General features: G+C 39.2%; 1 protein-coding gene across 1 annotated transcript in view; it reads right to left on the reverse strand.

Moving 5' to 3' along the window:
* Positions 1-15,613, reverse strand: part of flt4 (fms related receptor tyrosine kinase 4) — an 87,005-nt gene that overhangs the window by 9,377 nt on the left and 62,015 nt on the right. Inside the window, 11 exon segments of the mRNA XM_038284568.1 lie at positions 638-732; positions 834-984; positions 1,205-1,229; positions 1,231-1,291; positions 5,801-5,914; positions 11,348-11,452; positions 12,401-12,536; positions 13,240-13,346; positions 13,736-13,867; positions 14,496-14,642; positions 14,987-15,346. Coding sequence (XP_038140496.1) covers positions 638-732; positions 834-984; positions 1,205-1,229; positions 1,231-1,291; positions 5,801-5,914; positions 11,348-11,452; positions 12,401-12,536; positions 13,240-13,346; positions 13,736-13,867; positions 14,496-14,642; positions 14,987-15,346 — 1,433 coding nt within the window.

The raw sequence follows: 15,613 nt of genomic DNA on the forward strand, positions 1-15,613 counted from the left end.
GAAGAAATGTGCTGTTTACCTGTGCAAAGAAAGAAACAACGAAAGAAAAATGTCTGAGGACTTCAGTGTTGAGGAAGAGCATGAGTTCTTTGCCGAGCTGAATGCGCACTTTCATCTGGTTTGGTCTGCCGGCTTCCGTAGCGTCGTGAACTTGCAGGCGCGCGCTTTCAGGAAATCCTATACACTACTGTTTATGCTCTAAAAACATTCTAAATGACTTAGTTTTCGAGTAAATTCTGGATGCTACCCACTCAGGACACTTGGAATACATTGGACGAGCAGTATGGAGGAATATTGACACGTTTTTTGTGGACTTTTATGGACCTTTCTGCCTCGGGCGCTATGGACCTCCATTATTTGAATGTCAGCAGACAGCAAGAAGCCTCCCAGATCTCCAGATGCATTTGAGATATCAAAAAAGTACGCCAGAGTGTTGTTCAGCATGGGGGTGAGTAGAAAATGAAGGTTAATCATGTTTTGGGTGTACTATTCCTTTAATGACATAAAAATAGGGTGGCAGCAGCGGGTGGGCTAGGCTCCACAGCTGGGGGGAAGTTTCTCCCTTTGCCCCCCTGTAGATCCAGCCCTGACCTGCTCCCTTTGCCCCACACAGCCTCAATACAGCGGTGACATTAACCTTTCTGGAGGCCAGGAACTCCATCCCCCGAGCCACCTGGAAGCTGTAGCATATGAGGTCCTCTATTGTCAGCGGGGTTTTCCACAGGTCCTCCACTGAACGTAGAAGAGGAGGATAGAAAATATCACAAAGCTGCACTGATTTGGGAACCAAGAGTGTTATAATTCATAACTCTGATCATGTGAAGCTGACTCACTTTTCTCTGCGGGGGGGTTCTGATTAGATGCCTTGGATGATGTAATCTGAGGACTGCTGGAGCACGCCGGAGGAGTCTGCCCGGCTCTTTGATCCGTCTGACCGGCTTCGATCATCCGCCTCATCTGGCTCTGAGTTTTCGGTGAGCGGTCCTAAATAGGACACAAATTGTTGAATCATCTCCAAAATCAATACTAACAGACTTGAGTGTGTTAACATACAATATAACTGTGAACTTGAAAGAGGAAACAAAGCAGAGGTGGAAATATTACACAAATGAATATAACATAAATGGGTAGGGCCACAATGAGAGCAGAAACAATGTGAAAAGGTTGATTTAAAATGCTGCGAATGCTGCTGCTGCTTTCATACCCTGTAAGGAAGGAAGAACTCTCTTGGCTCGCAGGAAGTTGGACAGATTCCCATATTTGCAGTATTCCACTATCACCATCAATGGACCTGTTGATGCAGAAGTTTTAATCATATTACATATGAGTTTTTCCTGATAAAACTTTGCACCACCATGTGCACATTAATAAAGCAAGTGAGCATTTCAGCTCCAGTTTATTAATCTCAAGTTCTTCTTGGAAGAAGCATATAAGTGTAATGACGGAGAAAAGGGACATCAGCAGAAAAACAACCTACAGTTGTTCAGGATGTGCAGAATTATTAAGAATTGATTCAATGGGAAACAGAGGCAGAAAAAAAGAATTCAACCGACTGAAAGCTTGTCTTTTAGAGAAGCACACTTAACTGGCTTATACAGGTGCTGGTCATAAAATTAGAATATCATGAAAAAGTAGATTGATTTCAGTAATTCCATTTAAAAAGTGAAACTTGTATATTATATTCATACATTACATACAAACTCATATATTTCAGATGTTTATTTTGTTTAATTTTGATGATTACAAATGACAACAAATGAAAATCTCAAATTCATCATATCAGAAAATTAGAATATTGTGAAAAGGTTCAAAATTGATGGCCCCTGGTGCCACACTCTAATCAGCTAATTAACTCAAACCACCTGCAAAAGCCTTTAAATGGTCTTTCAGTCTAGTTCTATAGGCTACACAATCATGGGGAAGACTGCTGACTTGACAGTTGTCCAAAAGACGACCATCGACACCTTGCACAAGGAGGGCAAGACACAAAAGGTCATCGCTAAAGAGGCTGGCTGTTCACAGAGCTCAGTGTCCAAGCACATTAATAGAGAGGCGAAGGGAAGGAAAAGATGTGGTCGAAAAAAGTGTACAAGCAAGAGAGATAACCGCACCCTGGAGAGGATTGTGAAACAAAACCCATTCAAAAATGTGGGGGAGATTCACAAAGAGTGGACTGCAGCTGGAGTGAGTGCTTCAAGAACCACCACACACAGACGTATGAAAGACATGGGTTTCTGCTGTCGCATTCCTTGTGTCAAGCCACTCTTGAACCACAGACAGCGTCAGAAGCGTCTTGCCTGGGCTAAAGAGAAACAGGACTGGACTGCTGGTGAGTGGTCCAAAGTCATGTTCTCTGATGAAAGTAAATTTTGCATTTCCTTTGGAAATCAAGGTCCCAGAGTCTGGAGGAAAAGAAGAGAGGCACTTCATCCACGTTGCTTGAAGTCCAGTGTAAAGTTTCCACAGTCAGTGATGGTTTGGGGTGCCATGTCATCTGCTGGTGTTGGTCCATTGTGTTTTCTGAGGTCCAGGGTCAACGCAGCCACATACCAGGAAGTTTTAGAGCACTTCATGCTTCCTGCAGCTGACCAACTTTTTGGAGATGCAGATTTCATTTTCCAACAGGACTTGGCACCTGCACACAGTGCCAAAGCTACCAGTACCTGGTTGAAGGACCATGGTATCCCTGTTCTTAATTGGCCAGCAAACTCTCCTGACCTTAACCCCATAGAAAATCTATGGGGTATTGTGAAGAAGAAGATGCAATACACCAGACCCAACAATTCAGAAGAGCTAAAAGCCACTATTAGAGCAACCTGGGCTATCATAACACCTGAGCAGTGCCACAGACTGATCGACTCCATGCCACGCCGCATTGCTGCAGTAATACAGGCCAAAGGAGGCCCAACTAAATACTGAGTGCTGTACATGCTCATACTTTTCATGTTCATACTTTTCAGTTGGCCAACATTTCTATAAATCCTTTGTTTTTATTGGTCTTCAGTAATATTCTAATTTTCTGATATGATGAATTTGAGATTTTCATTTGTTGTCATTTGTAATCATCAAAATTAAACAAAATAAACATCTGAAATATATGAGTTTGTATGTAATGTATGAATATAATATACAAGTTTCACTTTTTAAATGGAATTACTGAAATCAATCTACTTTTTCATGATATTCTAATTTTATTACCAGCACCTGTATACATAAAATAAATGTTAGGTTTTGATGTAAGAAGTCAATTTATTTGCAAAAAATATGTTGAGTAAAATCAGGGAAAATTTTATTTAATACAAAAATCAATCATGAAACTGAAACTGCTTCTTCTCCAGTGCTCTTTATTGCAACCTACCAGGAAAACCTAGAAAAACAAGATGTTCAGTGTTCAGGGTTATGGTCAGGAAAGGAGACTGAAACCTGAACCTCTGCTAAGACTAATAAGTCGAATGGTTTTATGGACCCATAAGAAAAGAATGACTCTGAAGGGGCCACTAGGTTACAGGTTCCCCTTTAGGCTCACAGACCAGCAAGGTGGAGGAGGGGTTCTGGTATGGACTGGTAGGATTACCTGATCCTTTGAGGATGAATTTAAAAACAATGCTAAAACTAACTGGCATTTTTTTTTAAATCAGTGATGGAACAAGTCTGCTTCTTTTCAGAAAGCTCTGATTTCTTTGCAGGATTAATCTTTCCAGTCTGGAGTATATGACTGAGAGAAAGAGGAAAAGATAACAACAGAAGGCTGCAGAAGCTGCACATCCAGACTCCATCAAACAAGTAGCCGCTGTGGGTTGTTCTTTTTTTTTTTTTTTAGATTAGAAATGGTAATTTATACATTTTAATTAGTTTCACCTAACCAAGAGGATGAACCTGTACACAGGCCAACAATCTGCTGATCATTCTAGAAATCTGGACTTTATGCAGGAGCAGAAATTCAAATCAAATCTACTGTTATTGTCACAGAAAGAGAGAGTGAAAGGGGAAAGCAAAAAGAAGTAATGTTTAAAGATTGCTTCAAGCCCTGTAGGAGGTACAGAAGATGTGTGGAAGAATTCACCACATCAGATGAGGGACATAAATCTGATAAAATTTCTTAGAAACCTGAGATAGTAGAACGATCTGACTGAAGCATTAGACTGAGCTCAAACTGAGGACTAGATTTTATTTTAAGTTATTTTTAAGTTTCTCTTTAAAACTTTTATGCAATGCTTTTAAGAGCTTGTCACATGGAACTCTCCTTTAAGCAAATATTTAAAGCCTTTTCTTTGACATCTTGCAAAGCACTTTGAATTACTTCACCAATGATAGGTGGAATATGCATACGTTAGCCATGCCTCAGCTAAAACCGTTTACCCTTTATGCCAAATACCATGTAGACAAAATATGCCCCTTTATGAACCATGGTGGTGGCAGTGTAATGCTAAGGTGATGCAATGAAGTCAAGTCAAATAGATAAATTAAGCTGAATACAGGGTGAAACTGGAGGGGGAAAAAACAGAGCCAAAAAACAGCTTGAGGTGGACAGAACTTTACTTTGCAGGACAAACAGAGATACAACAAAACAAAGCATTTCCAGGTTCTAGAGGGACCAGATCAGAGGTGGAAAAAGTACTAAAAAATTGTAATTGAGTAAAAGTATCTTTACTTTGCCTAAATAGTACTCATAGTAAAAGTAAAATAACCCATCTCAACATTTACTCAAATAAAAGTACAAAATTACTTCATTTAAAATGTAATTTAAGTAAAAGTTATTTAGTCACTTTGAGTTATTTAATGCAGAAAAGGATGAGTCATGAGTCGAAATGACCACAAGGTGTTTTAATCGATTTCAAGGCGTATATCAGTGGACATCCACACTTGCAAAAGATCAGCTGGGCTATAGAACATACTTCCTCACAGCACAAGGACAGTCACAACCTGTACCATAAAGTGCAAACAATTTTCAATCCTACTGTCCAACAGACAACACCATGATAGGAATAAAGAAATTTAAACTACATTTTAAAGTTTACAAAATGCACACAAAATCAAATGTCCAAAAGATACCAGAAATCAAACTAAAACGCAACAGGATCGCACTGTTATTAACAAGCTCCTCATTTAATGATTTTAACTGACACTTGTTTTACTTTAATAGTGATTTTTAACTGACACTTGTTTTTACATCAATTGCTTATATGTTTGAATTGTTTAAATAAAGTGCTGTTAAAAGTCAAAAGTCTTATTATGTTTATGTTATGATTATGTGTCGGTTCCGTGTCACAGGGTTTAAATTTCCGTAGTAAAACTACTTAGGTTAAAATTTACTCGAGTAAAAGTAAAAATGACATATTTTAAAAAAACTACTCAGAAAATTACAAATTACTCATAAAAAGTACTCAATTACAGTAACGTGAGTAAATGTAATTCGTTACTTTCCACCCCTGGACCAGATCTATGCTGACAGATACATGGCATGACAGCTGATGTCAACAGAGGATCATACTCCAGGTTGTTTGACAAATACCCCAAAATACCAAAATACCAGCAGCTGAAGTTGCATCTACAGCAGCTCTGCAGAGATTGGCTAAATGAAGGAATAAATATAACATCATGTCTCTGATTTGTATTTATGAACTACTCCTTATTATGTTTAAACCCCTGTAGACTTCTCATTCCATTACAAAGCACAACTGTTTAAAAATATATATATTTTGGTATAAAAATATGAAAAGTTTCAGGGGATTTGAATCTTTCTTTCTTTTCTTTTTTTTCCACAAAAGCATAAAAAGAAACTTGTAATCTGAGGACGCACCGTTGGGTTTAGTGCAGGCTCCCAACAGGTTGACCACATTCAGATGGTGACCGATGTGAATCAGGATCTTCAGCTCGGACATCAAAGCCTTGTGCTCACTGGCCGTGGCTCCATCTGCAACACACACACACACACACATCCTTAATTCAGACCTCCGTGCTTTTTTCCCGTGGTGCCGTCATTCCATTTACACCCCCACGTTTCTGCTCACTCACAGTGGAAGCATGAACAATTATTTTAACAAGCTCGCAGAGGTTTTTTTTTTTTTTGGCTTTCTGCAGGTGCGGCTGATTAGCACCCAGCTCTGAACCTCCTTTTGAAGCTGTTTACAGCTTCACACATTTTTCTAAAGCTTCTCCTGGGGTCCTGTAAAAGCTGTGATCCAGGCAGAGTTCAAACCAGACAATATTCCCTGGGAAGAGCGAACGTTATGGGTAATCAGCCATAATTCACAAAGTATTGTTCCTCTTCAAGCCATGCTTCCTGTTTTTATCTAAAACACCCGAGTTCTCCAAGCTTCAGGGAAAGACGCACGACAAAGACAAGAAGAGTATGCATTGTATCCATAAATATGTGTTGTATTTAGGGCCCAAATAGCAATTATAGGAATGAAGTCAGTTTTCTTTGCACTGTTTGGTTGTGTTACTCAATAAGTTAAAGCATTCAGCCAAAAAAATATGGAAGAAAATTAGGGAACAAATGCAGTGACTTGTAGCGGATGTCAGATAGAAGTATATCTCACTGTAAACTAAATATCATGAGCTTAGAAACAGAATAATGGCTGACTAGATACTGATATGCTTGAATAATATACTAAAAACTGAAAAAGTAAACTGCAGTTAACTTCAATTTTTGAATGCTTGCTTACCGAGAGTCCATTGTTGCAGGACTCTCTACTGTAATCTTATGCTCTGTTCGAAAACCTAGGACGCATCCTTAGAAGACCGGATTCAAAGGCCGATTACGTCATAGAGCGGCACCGAGGTCTGTTCGGATTCCAAGAGTCCTCGTTATGCGGCCTTAAAATGCGTCCTTCTTTTTCCCTGATTTGAAGGACGGGTCTGATGTATCCTCGGTATTTTTGGATATCCCAGGATTCATTGCGAGACCAAGCAAGCCGTGACCAGAGGAAAGATTACTTGGCACCGAACAGTGAAAATTGGAAGTTCAGTTTAATATAATACAAGTCATTTAATAGTTCCGTCTGAGATTAATGAAAAATAGTTGTTTTAATGGTTATTGAGTCAGATATGTGGCAGTAAAGTTTGATTTATCTAAAGGTTTAAATCTGTTACTGATTAAATGGGTTTGGCTTTAATTTAAGGACAGATTCTAATATATCTGCAGGGTGAGGACTATACAGGTGCTGGTCATAAAATTAGAATATCATGAAAAAGTAGATTGATTTCAGTAATTCCATTTAAAAAGTGAAACTTGTATATTATATTCATACATTACATACAAACTCATATATTTCAGATGTTTATTTTGTTTAATTTTGATGATTACAAATGACAACAAATGAAAATCTCAAATTCATCATATCAGAAAATTAGAATATTGTGAAAAGGTTCAAAATTGATGGCCCCTGGTGCCACACTCTAATCAGCTAATTAACTCAAACCACCTGCAAAAGCCTTTAAATGGTCTTTCAGTCTAGTTCTATAGGCTACACAATCATGGGGAAGACTGCTGACTTGACAGTTGTCCAAAAGACGACCATCGACACCTTGCACAAGGAGGGCAAGACACAAAAGGTCATCGCTAAAGAGGCTGGCTGTTCACAGAGCTCAGTGTCCAAGCACATTAATAGAGAGGCGAAGGGAAGGAAAAGATGTGGTCGAAAAAAGTGTACAAGCAAGAGAGATAACCGCACCCTGGAGAGGATTGTGAAACAAAACCCATTCAAAAATGTGGGGGAGATTCACAAAGAGTGGACTGCAGCTGGAGTGAGTGCTTCAAGAACCACCACACACAGACGTATGTAAGACATGGGTTTCTGCTGTCGCATTCCTTGTGTCAAGCCACTCTTGAACCACAGACAGCGTCAGAAGCGTCTTGCCTGGGCTAAAGAGAAACAGGACTGGACTGCTGGTGAGTGGTCCAAAGTCATGTTCTCTGATGAAAGTAAATTTTGCATTTCCTTTGGAAATCAAGGTCCCAGAGTCTGGAGGAAAAGAAGAGAGGCACTTCATCCACGTTGCTTGAAGTCCAGTGTAAAGTTTCCACAGTCAGTGATGGTTTGGGGTGCCATGTCATCTGCTGGTGTTGGTCCATTGTGTTTTCTGAGGTCCAGGGTCAACGCAGCCACATACCAGGAAGTTTTAGAGCACTTCATGCTTCCTGCAGCTGACCAACTTTTTGGAGATGCAGATTTCATTTTCCAACAGGACTTGGCACCTGCACACAGTGCCAAAGCTACCAGTACCTGGTTGAAGGACCATGGTATCCCTGTTCTTAATTGGCCAGCAAACTCTCCTGACCTTAACCCCATAGAAAATCTATGGGGTATTGTGAAGAAGAAGATGCAATACACCAGACCCAACAATTCAGAAGAGCTAAAAGCCACTATTAGAGCAACCTGGGCTATCATAACACCTGAGCAGTGCCACAGACTGATCGACTCCATGCCACGCCGCATTGCTGCAGTAATACAGGCCAAAGGAGGCCCAACTAAATACTGAGTGCTGTACATGCTCATACTTTTCATGTTCATACTTTTCAGTTGGCCAACATTTCTATAAATCCTTTGTTTTTATTGGTCTTCAGTAATATTCTAATTTTCTGATATGATGAATTTGAGATTTTCATTTGTTGTCATTTGTAATCATCAAAATTAAACAAAATAAACATCTGAAATATATGAGTTTGTATGTAATGTATGAATATAATATACAAGTTTCACTTTTTAAATGGAATTACTGAAATCAATCTACTTTTTCATGATATTCTAATTTTATGACCAGCACCTGTAAATCTGATAGGATTTTTATCTTTTTATTGCGGTTTTGCACAATATGCTTAACTACATATTTTTTGTTGTTGAATATTAGAGATTTTGCAGATAGATTTTTTATAAATACATTGTTTAGATTTACTTATATCTTTCTACCCCTTTTATAGAATAGAATAGAAAATCCCTTTATTGTCCCACAATGGGCAAATTTACAGCAGAAGAAAGATTATTGAAAATGGTCACACAAATGTGGACCTTAGAAAAATGTATAAGAATAACATAATAGGGAAGAGTTAAAATATAAAAAATACAATTCTGTAAAGTGTTTTAACAATATAAAACTGGAGAATTAATAACCAATATGTAGCTATGGAAATTTTTACAGTAATGGATATTTGAAAATAGCAGCAACATCAGAGATTGCAGAATGACAGCAGCATGTTAAGTTAACTGACTAAAGTTTCTATCATTGCATTTGATTTTATTTGTTCCTGCTCCCGGTGGTTGGCTCCTTTATTCCACTCCGGATTCTTGTTAATGTAGTCTTTGTTCACTTTACAATAAAAAAGAAATAAATAAACAAACAGTTTTGAAAACCTCGGTTTTCATTCTTTTCCTGCTTTGTGTGTCAACTTTCATGGTTGCTAAGCAACAGAGCATACGGCGGTAAAACCCGCCGAAGGGTAGACCTTTTTGAATTCACAGCCAAAACTCTTCCGGGCTCCTTATTTTCAAGGACTTCGATGGATCCAGTCTAGGTAGACCACGTGCTTGGAGGATGCAGCCCAGGTTTTCGAACAGAGCCTTTGTGTGTAAAAGTGTCTAATTCTACTTTTATGAACTCTATCTTTCAAAGGTTTTACCACCTCCTAAAAGGGTGGAGTGAGAAATGTAATGTCTTAATATTGTTAAATCTAAAGTGACTTCAATTGAGTAACTCTGCGATATGAAAATTGTGTTTTGTTAAATTGCAATTTGATTGTAAATGCAATTAATTGCCGAGCCCTAGTCGTGAAAATGATAATATGATTAGATTTTTTTTTATGAGCAACAGCATATATAATCAGCATTCCTTGTAGACATTATAATTCCTATTAGAGCAGGGGTCTGCAACCTGAAGCTCCTCAGCCACTAGTGGCTTTTTAGATTTTTTTTTACAATTGCTAGAGGCTAAAAATGATAAAGAGCCATGGTTGGATGGTTTTGAATATAACATAGTACATGCCAGTTTTAGAACCGCTTGCAGATTTTATAAAATAATATTTTGATTGAATTTCCACAGCATTAATGCCAGGAAAAAAACAACAATATGTCTTTTTAGAATCATTTGCTTAGAAAAATGTGCTTTATTGTTTGTCTTTTTATATTAGTAATTGTTCACTGAGGGCTTCACAGTGGGTAGCACTGCTGCCTTGCAGCAAGAAGGTCCTGGGTTCGATTCCCGTCCCTGGATCTTTCTGCATGGAGTTTGTATGTTTTCCCTGAGCATGCACAGTCCAAAAACATGACTGTTAGGTTAACTGCTTCTCTAAATTGTCCTTATGTGTGAGTGTGTTTGTGAATGGTTGTTTGTCCCGTGTGTCTCTCTGTTGCCCTGCATTAGACTGGGAACCTGTCCAGGGTGTACCCCGCCTCTCGCCCATTGACTGCTGGAGATACACACCACCACCCCTTGCGACCCCAGCCGGGATAAATGTGATGGAAAATGAATGGATGGATGTTCACTGATATCCACATCCATAAAATCCACTTTTCCTCTTTAGACAAAAGTTTTATGCTTTTCTTTATTCAAAAACCTAAAAATATAAACCAAATTTTGGTTCTTCAAAATGGGAACACTTTTCCTTCAGCGGATATTTCACAAACCATAATAAAAAGGTGTATTTGCGGCTCTTTCATTTAGTTGGACTCAAGCAAAATTGTCTCTTTGGACTTTAAACAATGCAGGCCCCTGTATTAGACCATATGCAGGATCCTAAATTAAACATCACATGTAAAACCCATAAAGGAAAAAGATTCAAGTTTCTAAAAGGAAAGGAGCAGATGTTCATAATGTCCTATTTAATGCTAGATGCACTTTAGATACATTCACTTTACTGTCATAATAAACAATTCTAATTACCAGATAAAAAATATGGGGAAGGTTAAAAAAAAATCACAGTTTTTTTACACGTGTCTATTTAGGGACACAACTATAGCAAAATAAAAGATTAGAGGAGGAGAGTTAGGGAGCAATAAAAAGGCTGACTGGAACATTTTAATGGAGAACAAGCAGTGCCCTGAGGGACACCACGACTCACCCAACCAGTTGAGGATATAAAATCAGGAAAGTAAAAACCTATTTTAGAGGTAAAAGTAAATCAGAAACAGACTTTGATACCAAACCATGAAATTAAATGATGAAAAATAATGATTTGAACATAAAATCATTTGATAAAAATAAAAAAATCACATTATCAAGCAGCCTGCTTTGTGCTTATGAGTTGTTTTAACCGTAAAGGTTTAAATTTACCTCCATTTTGTGTGTTTCATTAACTTCTTAAAGCACTGAACTAACATAAAACAGGCACAAACTCAACCAGCAGTCTCACCTTTCAGCATCTTAACAGCCACCGTGTTTAAACTGTTGCTCTTATTGATGCCATAGATCGATGCCTCGATTACTTTTCCAAAGGCGCCGTGTCCTAAAACTTTTCCTGTCAACGAAACAGAGAAAAATGTGCAAAAATGTCAAGATTTATGCAAACAGTTGTGGGATGGCAAGTGAGAGGAATGATAATGTGAAGTGCAGCGTCTGAGCTGTAATTGGGAACGAAATAAGTGTTGCCATAAGATCCTGTTGTGAAGCAGATGCTTTTCCTTGGGGCGTTTTTAAAAAACTCTTCTGGAAATGAGGACATTTTTAACATTAACTCTCCACTTGGCAGCTTTCAGCACAGCTGGCTGTGATGTAAATGCAGGCTGCTATAGAATTTGGAAATGGAAAAACAATTTAGATTCCCTCATCAATTTGGGCTAAACTATGCCTGGGTATGTTTTCACCAACACACTTTGCACTATCATTACCAGGACTTTGCTTAGATTTCCATACATTTCCCATTAATTTCTATGAACCAACCCAGACCCTCACCTCACTCTACTGTTTAACAACATATACTGGATCCTGACCTATACTTATTTCACACCAATACTTATTTCACACCTTAGTTTTAAACCTAACCCCAAACCCACACTGAAATCTAAACAAGAAATGTTTTCTTAAAATAAGAGCATTTGTTCTTGAATTAAGGAGGTAAGAGAGACATTTTGCCAATAGAACAAGCCAATTTACATTTAAAATAAGAAAAAAACTATTGCATTGACGTGTTTTGAGTGCATATAATCAAATTCTCTTATTTTAAAAGTAAAAATACTCATTCCATCTGGAAATCGTCTTATTTAGTTGCTCAAATTGAGGCTAAATACACTTAATTTAAGGAATTTTTACTTATTTCTAGATCGTTTTTTAAGTCCCTTAAGTCCCCACAAAGTAACATATTCCTGGGAAATGGCCTTACATTGTCCCCACAAGGTGGCAAATACTCTAATTCCACACACACAGCCTTCCTTTCCACCTTTACCTGGACTTTTCCCAAGATGCTTACCCAGCCGGAGTCTGTCTCTGGAGACCTCCCACTGTGACGAGTCGTAGGGCAGGTACTCACACTGCTCGTCCAGCGGCACCTCAACAGGGTCCATTATGATTGACAGATAGCCTGTCTTGATGTCAGCTGGGTTAACCTGCAGTTCGCAGAGGTCAAGAGGTTAGAGGTCAGGACAGGATGAAGGAATCTGGCTTACATAACGTGAACAGAGAAAGGAAAAATTAAATGGGAAGCCTGTCTGATAAAATGTACAGAAGACTGAGATCTACTGGCTTAGCGAGGCTGTGGCTGATCTAAACTAAGGACAGCAATTAATTGCAGTGTAAAGGCTTTAAATAGGCTCAGAATCCCTCTAATGTGGATAATTTATAACTACTCAGCAGAAGATACGGTTAAACTGGCATGGATAGATGTACTTTTAGGGACTAATTGCTTTTTTAATTGGGGTCATTTTCCCTTGGATGGCTTTTTTACCTCAATACGTTAAATAAAAAACGTTTTTTCCAATTTATTTAAGTATTTTATGAAGTTTTACAGTTTTAATGGCGGAATTTAAAATGTTTAAATCAACTCCTCTAGAATCATTTATCATGACATACCAAAATCATGACTATTACGAAATTTCAGCAAGAAATTAAAGGAAATCAATAAGAAGCAAGCAAAAATTCAGAAAAAAAGAGAGTTAAAAGGAATGTATTTTTCTAAGTTATGTGGAATGAGACAAATATTTACAGTTAAGGCTTAAAGTCGATCAGAAATTGGGAATGTCTAAGGCCCCTGGACCTTTTAATCTCTCTAACAAACACAAATACACAGGAGGACTAGTTAGGTTTTCTGACCCGTTTCACGTTGCAGAAGATGAGGATGAGCAAAGCCCAGAAGAAAACGGCAATGACTCCAGTCCCGATGAGGATAACTATCTCCACGTTCGCCTTGTCACTTGAACCTTTAGAAAAAGCAGGAAAACAGTCATTTATAGTCACAAAATTCTGCATCTGTGCCGCCTACAGGGGGTGCTGTGTTACAAAGCATCTTCCCGTCTCTCTGACACTAAATCTTGTGCTGAAATTAGTGTGCTGAGCAGACTCTTTTCAGGTATTTGTGTTGGAAGCACTTCCAGCAATCCTGTTAAATTATTCATTCTGCATACAAGATGTCCAAGAAGTCGATGACTTTAATTTGATTGTGGAGAGCAGTGCATCAGAGTAAGCATAAAACTTCAGCAGTCAAATGTCTCAGGGTTGAGGCATGCTGTGTGTGTGAGGCAGGAGCTTGGGGGGCAGACTTCAGACCTCAGTGCGCTACAGAGCTCGTCTGCGTGTGCAGCTAACTCACCGATGACTTTGACGGCGGCTGAGGAGCGGACGCAGCCTCGCTGGTTGCAGGCGGTGCAGGTGTAGAGGCCAGCATCCTCCTCTGTGACCCGCTGGATGCTCAGCGTACGGTTTGAATCCTGCAGCTGGATCCCTGTGGGGGAAATGTAGGATGATTATTGGTACATGCAGGGAAGGGGAGGGGTGGGTGCTCTTTCTCCTTTCATGATTTATAAAGATCTTTGCCAGAGGTCTAGACTTCAAACTGCAGGTGTCATTTATTATTCCATCAACCTACATGTCTTAACATGCTGTCAAGGCCAAACCATGGAATTATCTGTCGGTCAAACCCATACTGACCCACTGCAAATGTCAATCAATTTTATCAGGACTTTATGTAATAGATAAAGTGAAAGAAAGAAATAGATGTTTATATATATATATATATATATATATATATATATATATATATATATATATATATATATATATATATATATATATATATATATATATATATATATATACATATATTTATTTATACTTTATTAACTTACTAAGCTGTATTTTATGTAGGTTTGATGACTGCTAAAATTGGAGAGAGAAAAAAATGTGCATCATCTCTCGTTGTTTCGGCGCCGCTTTTCTGAAATCTTTTTTCAATATACAGTATGGTGTTCAGAGCTCCAAGCCCCTGATTTATTTTCTCCAGCCCAATCCTCTCGCTGTGAGTGAGTTTAAACCTGTCGGGTAAATGCACCCATGTGGGCTGCCTTGTTCACCTGACATTTGGTGCAGGGGCCGGTTGTCTTTGAACCAGGAGAGACGGGGCAGAGGTCTGCCCTCAACGTCGCACTCCATCCGCAGAGACTCGGTTACGTTCACCGTCTGGTTGGTGAGGCTGCGCTTGTACAGCGGGGCCTCCAGGGCTGTGAAGGTAAACAGAAATAAACAGCTTATAGAAACTTGGATTCAACATGTCTGCCCTAGAGTCTTCATCCGTGTTTTCCATCAGCACATATCTGTGCTGTGCAAACACCAGGTGCCCTCTGTGTCACGTGTGGATGCGGGTACCAAGAAGCATGGGCTTTACTGACTGTGTGTAATTGGAAGCCTCCAGCATTTGCAGCCCAGCTCCTCACTGTTGTGGCCATTACCTTTTTTTTGTTTCTTTTTTAACACTGAGAGCTGAATAGCTTTAGCTAAAGTGAAAGTGTTTTCTTTGTTGTGTGCATCTCTCCGTTTGGGGCTTTCAGTGCCTTTTATTACTCGCCTTTGACAGAGATGTATCGAAAGAGGCACTGTTTCTCCTCGCTGCGTCTTCCCTGAGCTTTGCACACATAGTGTCCCTCATCCTGCAGCCGTATGGACTCCATGGTGAATTCCAGGACCCAGCTGTTTGAGTGTCGCTGGAAGGAGGGCTCTGCTTGCAGAGGCTCAGCGTAATGGTGCACGCTGCTGCAGTCCACCCCCTGAGGCTTGCCCTGCTGGTCTTCCAGAGCCTGGGGGTTAAGGCGGTACCACAGCAGCTGCTCATAGGTGTAGTTGTCAGCACTGCAGGACAGAGAGACTTTCTCCTGCTCCTGGGGATTCTCAGAGGGATGAACATCCACGCTGAAACCTTCAGGGATGGCTTAAAGGTAGAGAGAGAGAGAGAAAGAGGGCAGTAAAATGTAAAAAAGTTTTATAAAAGGTGTTGCTTTTAAAGACAATCCAACTGGATAACAACATAAAAAAGGACATAAAAGGTTTTCCAGAGGCCTGTGACCAGAGATTAAGCGGCTTTTGTTTGAAGTATCTCTATAGAGTGGTGATATACTAGTAGACAACCTGGAGACTCACCAATAAAAAAAATTAACATTATAATGTAACATTTAAGACTGTTGGGAATTTTCTTGTT

The sequence above is a fragment of the Cyprinodon tularosa genome, unplaced genomic scaffold, assembly GCF_016077235.1.
Source record: "Cyprinodon tularosa strain WSP-4 unplaced genomic scaffold, ASM1607723v1 ctg20, whole genome shotgun sequence".
Classification (NCBI taxonomy): Eukaryota; Metazoa; Chordata; class Actinopteri; order Cyprinodontiformes; family Cyprinodontidae; genus Cyprinodon; species Cyprinodon tularosa.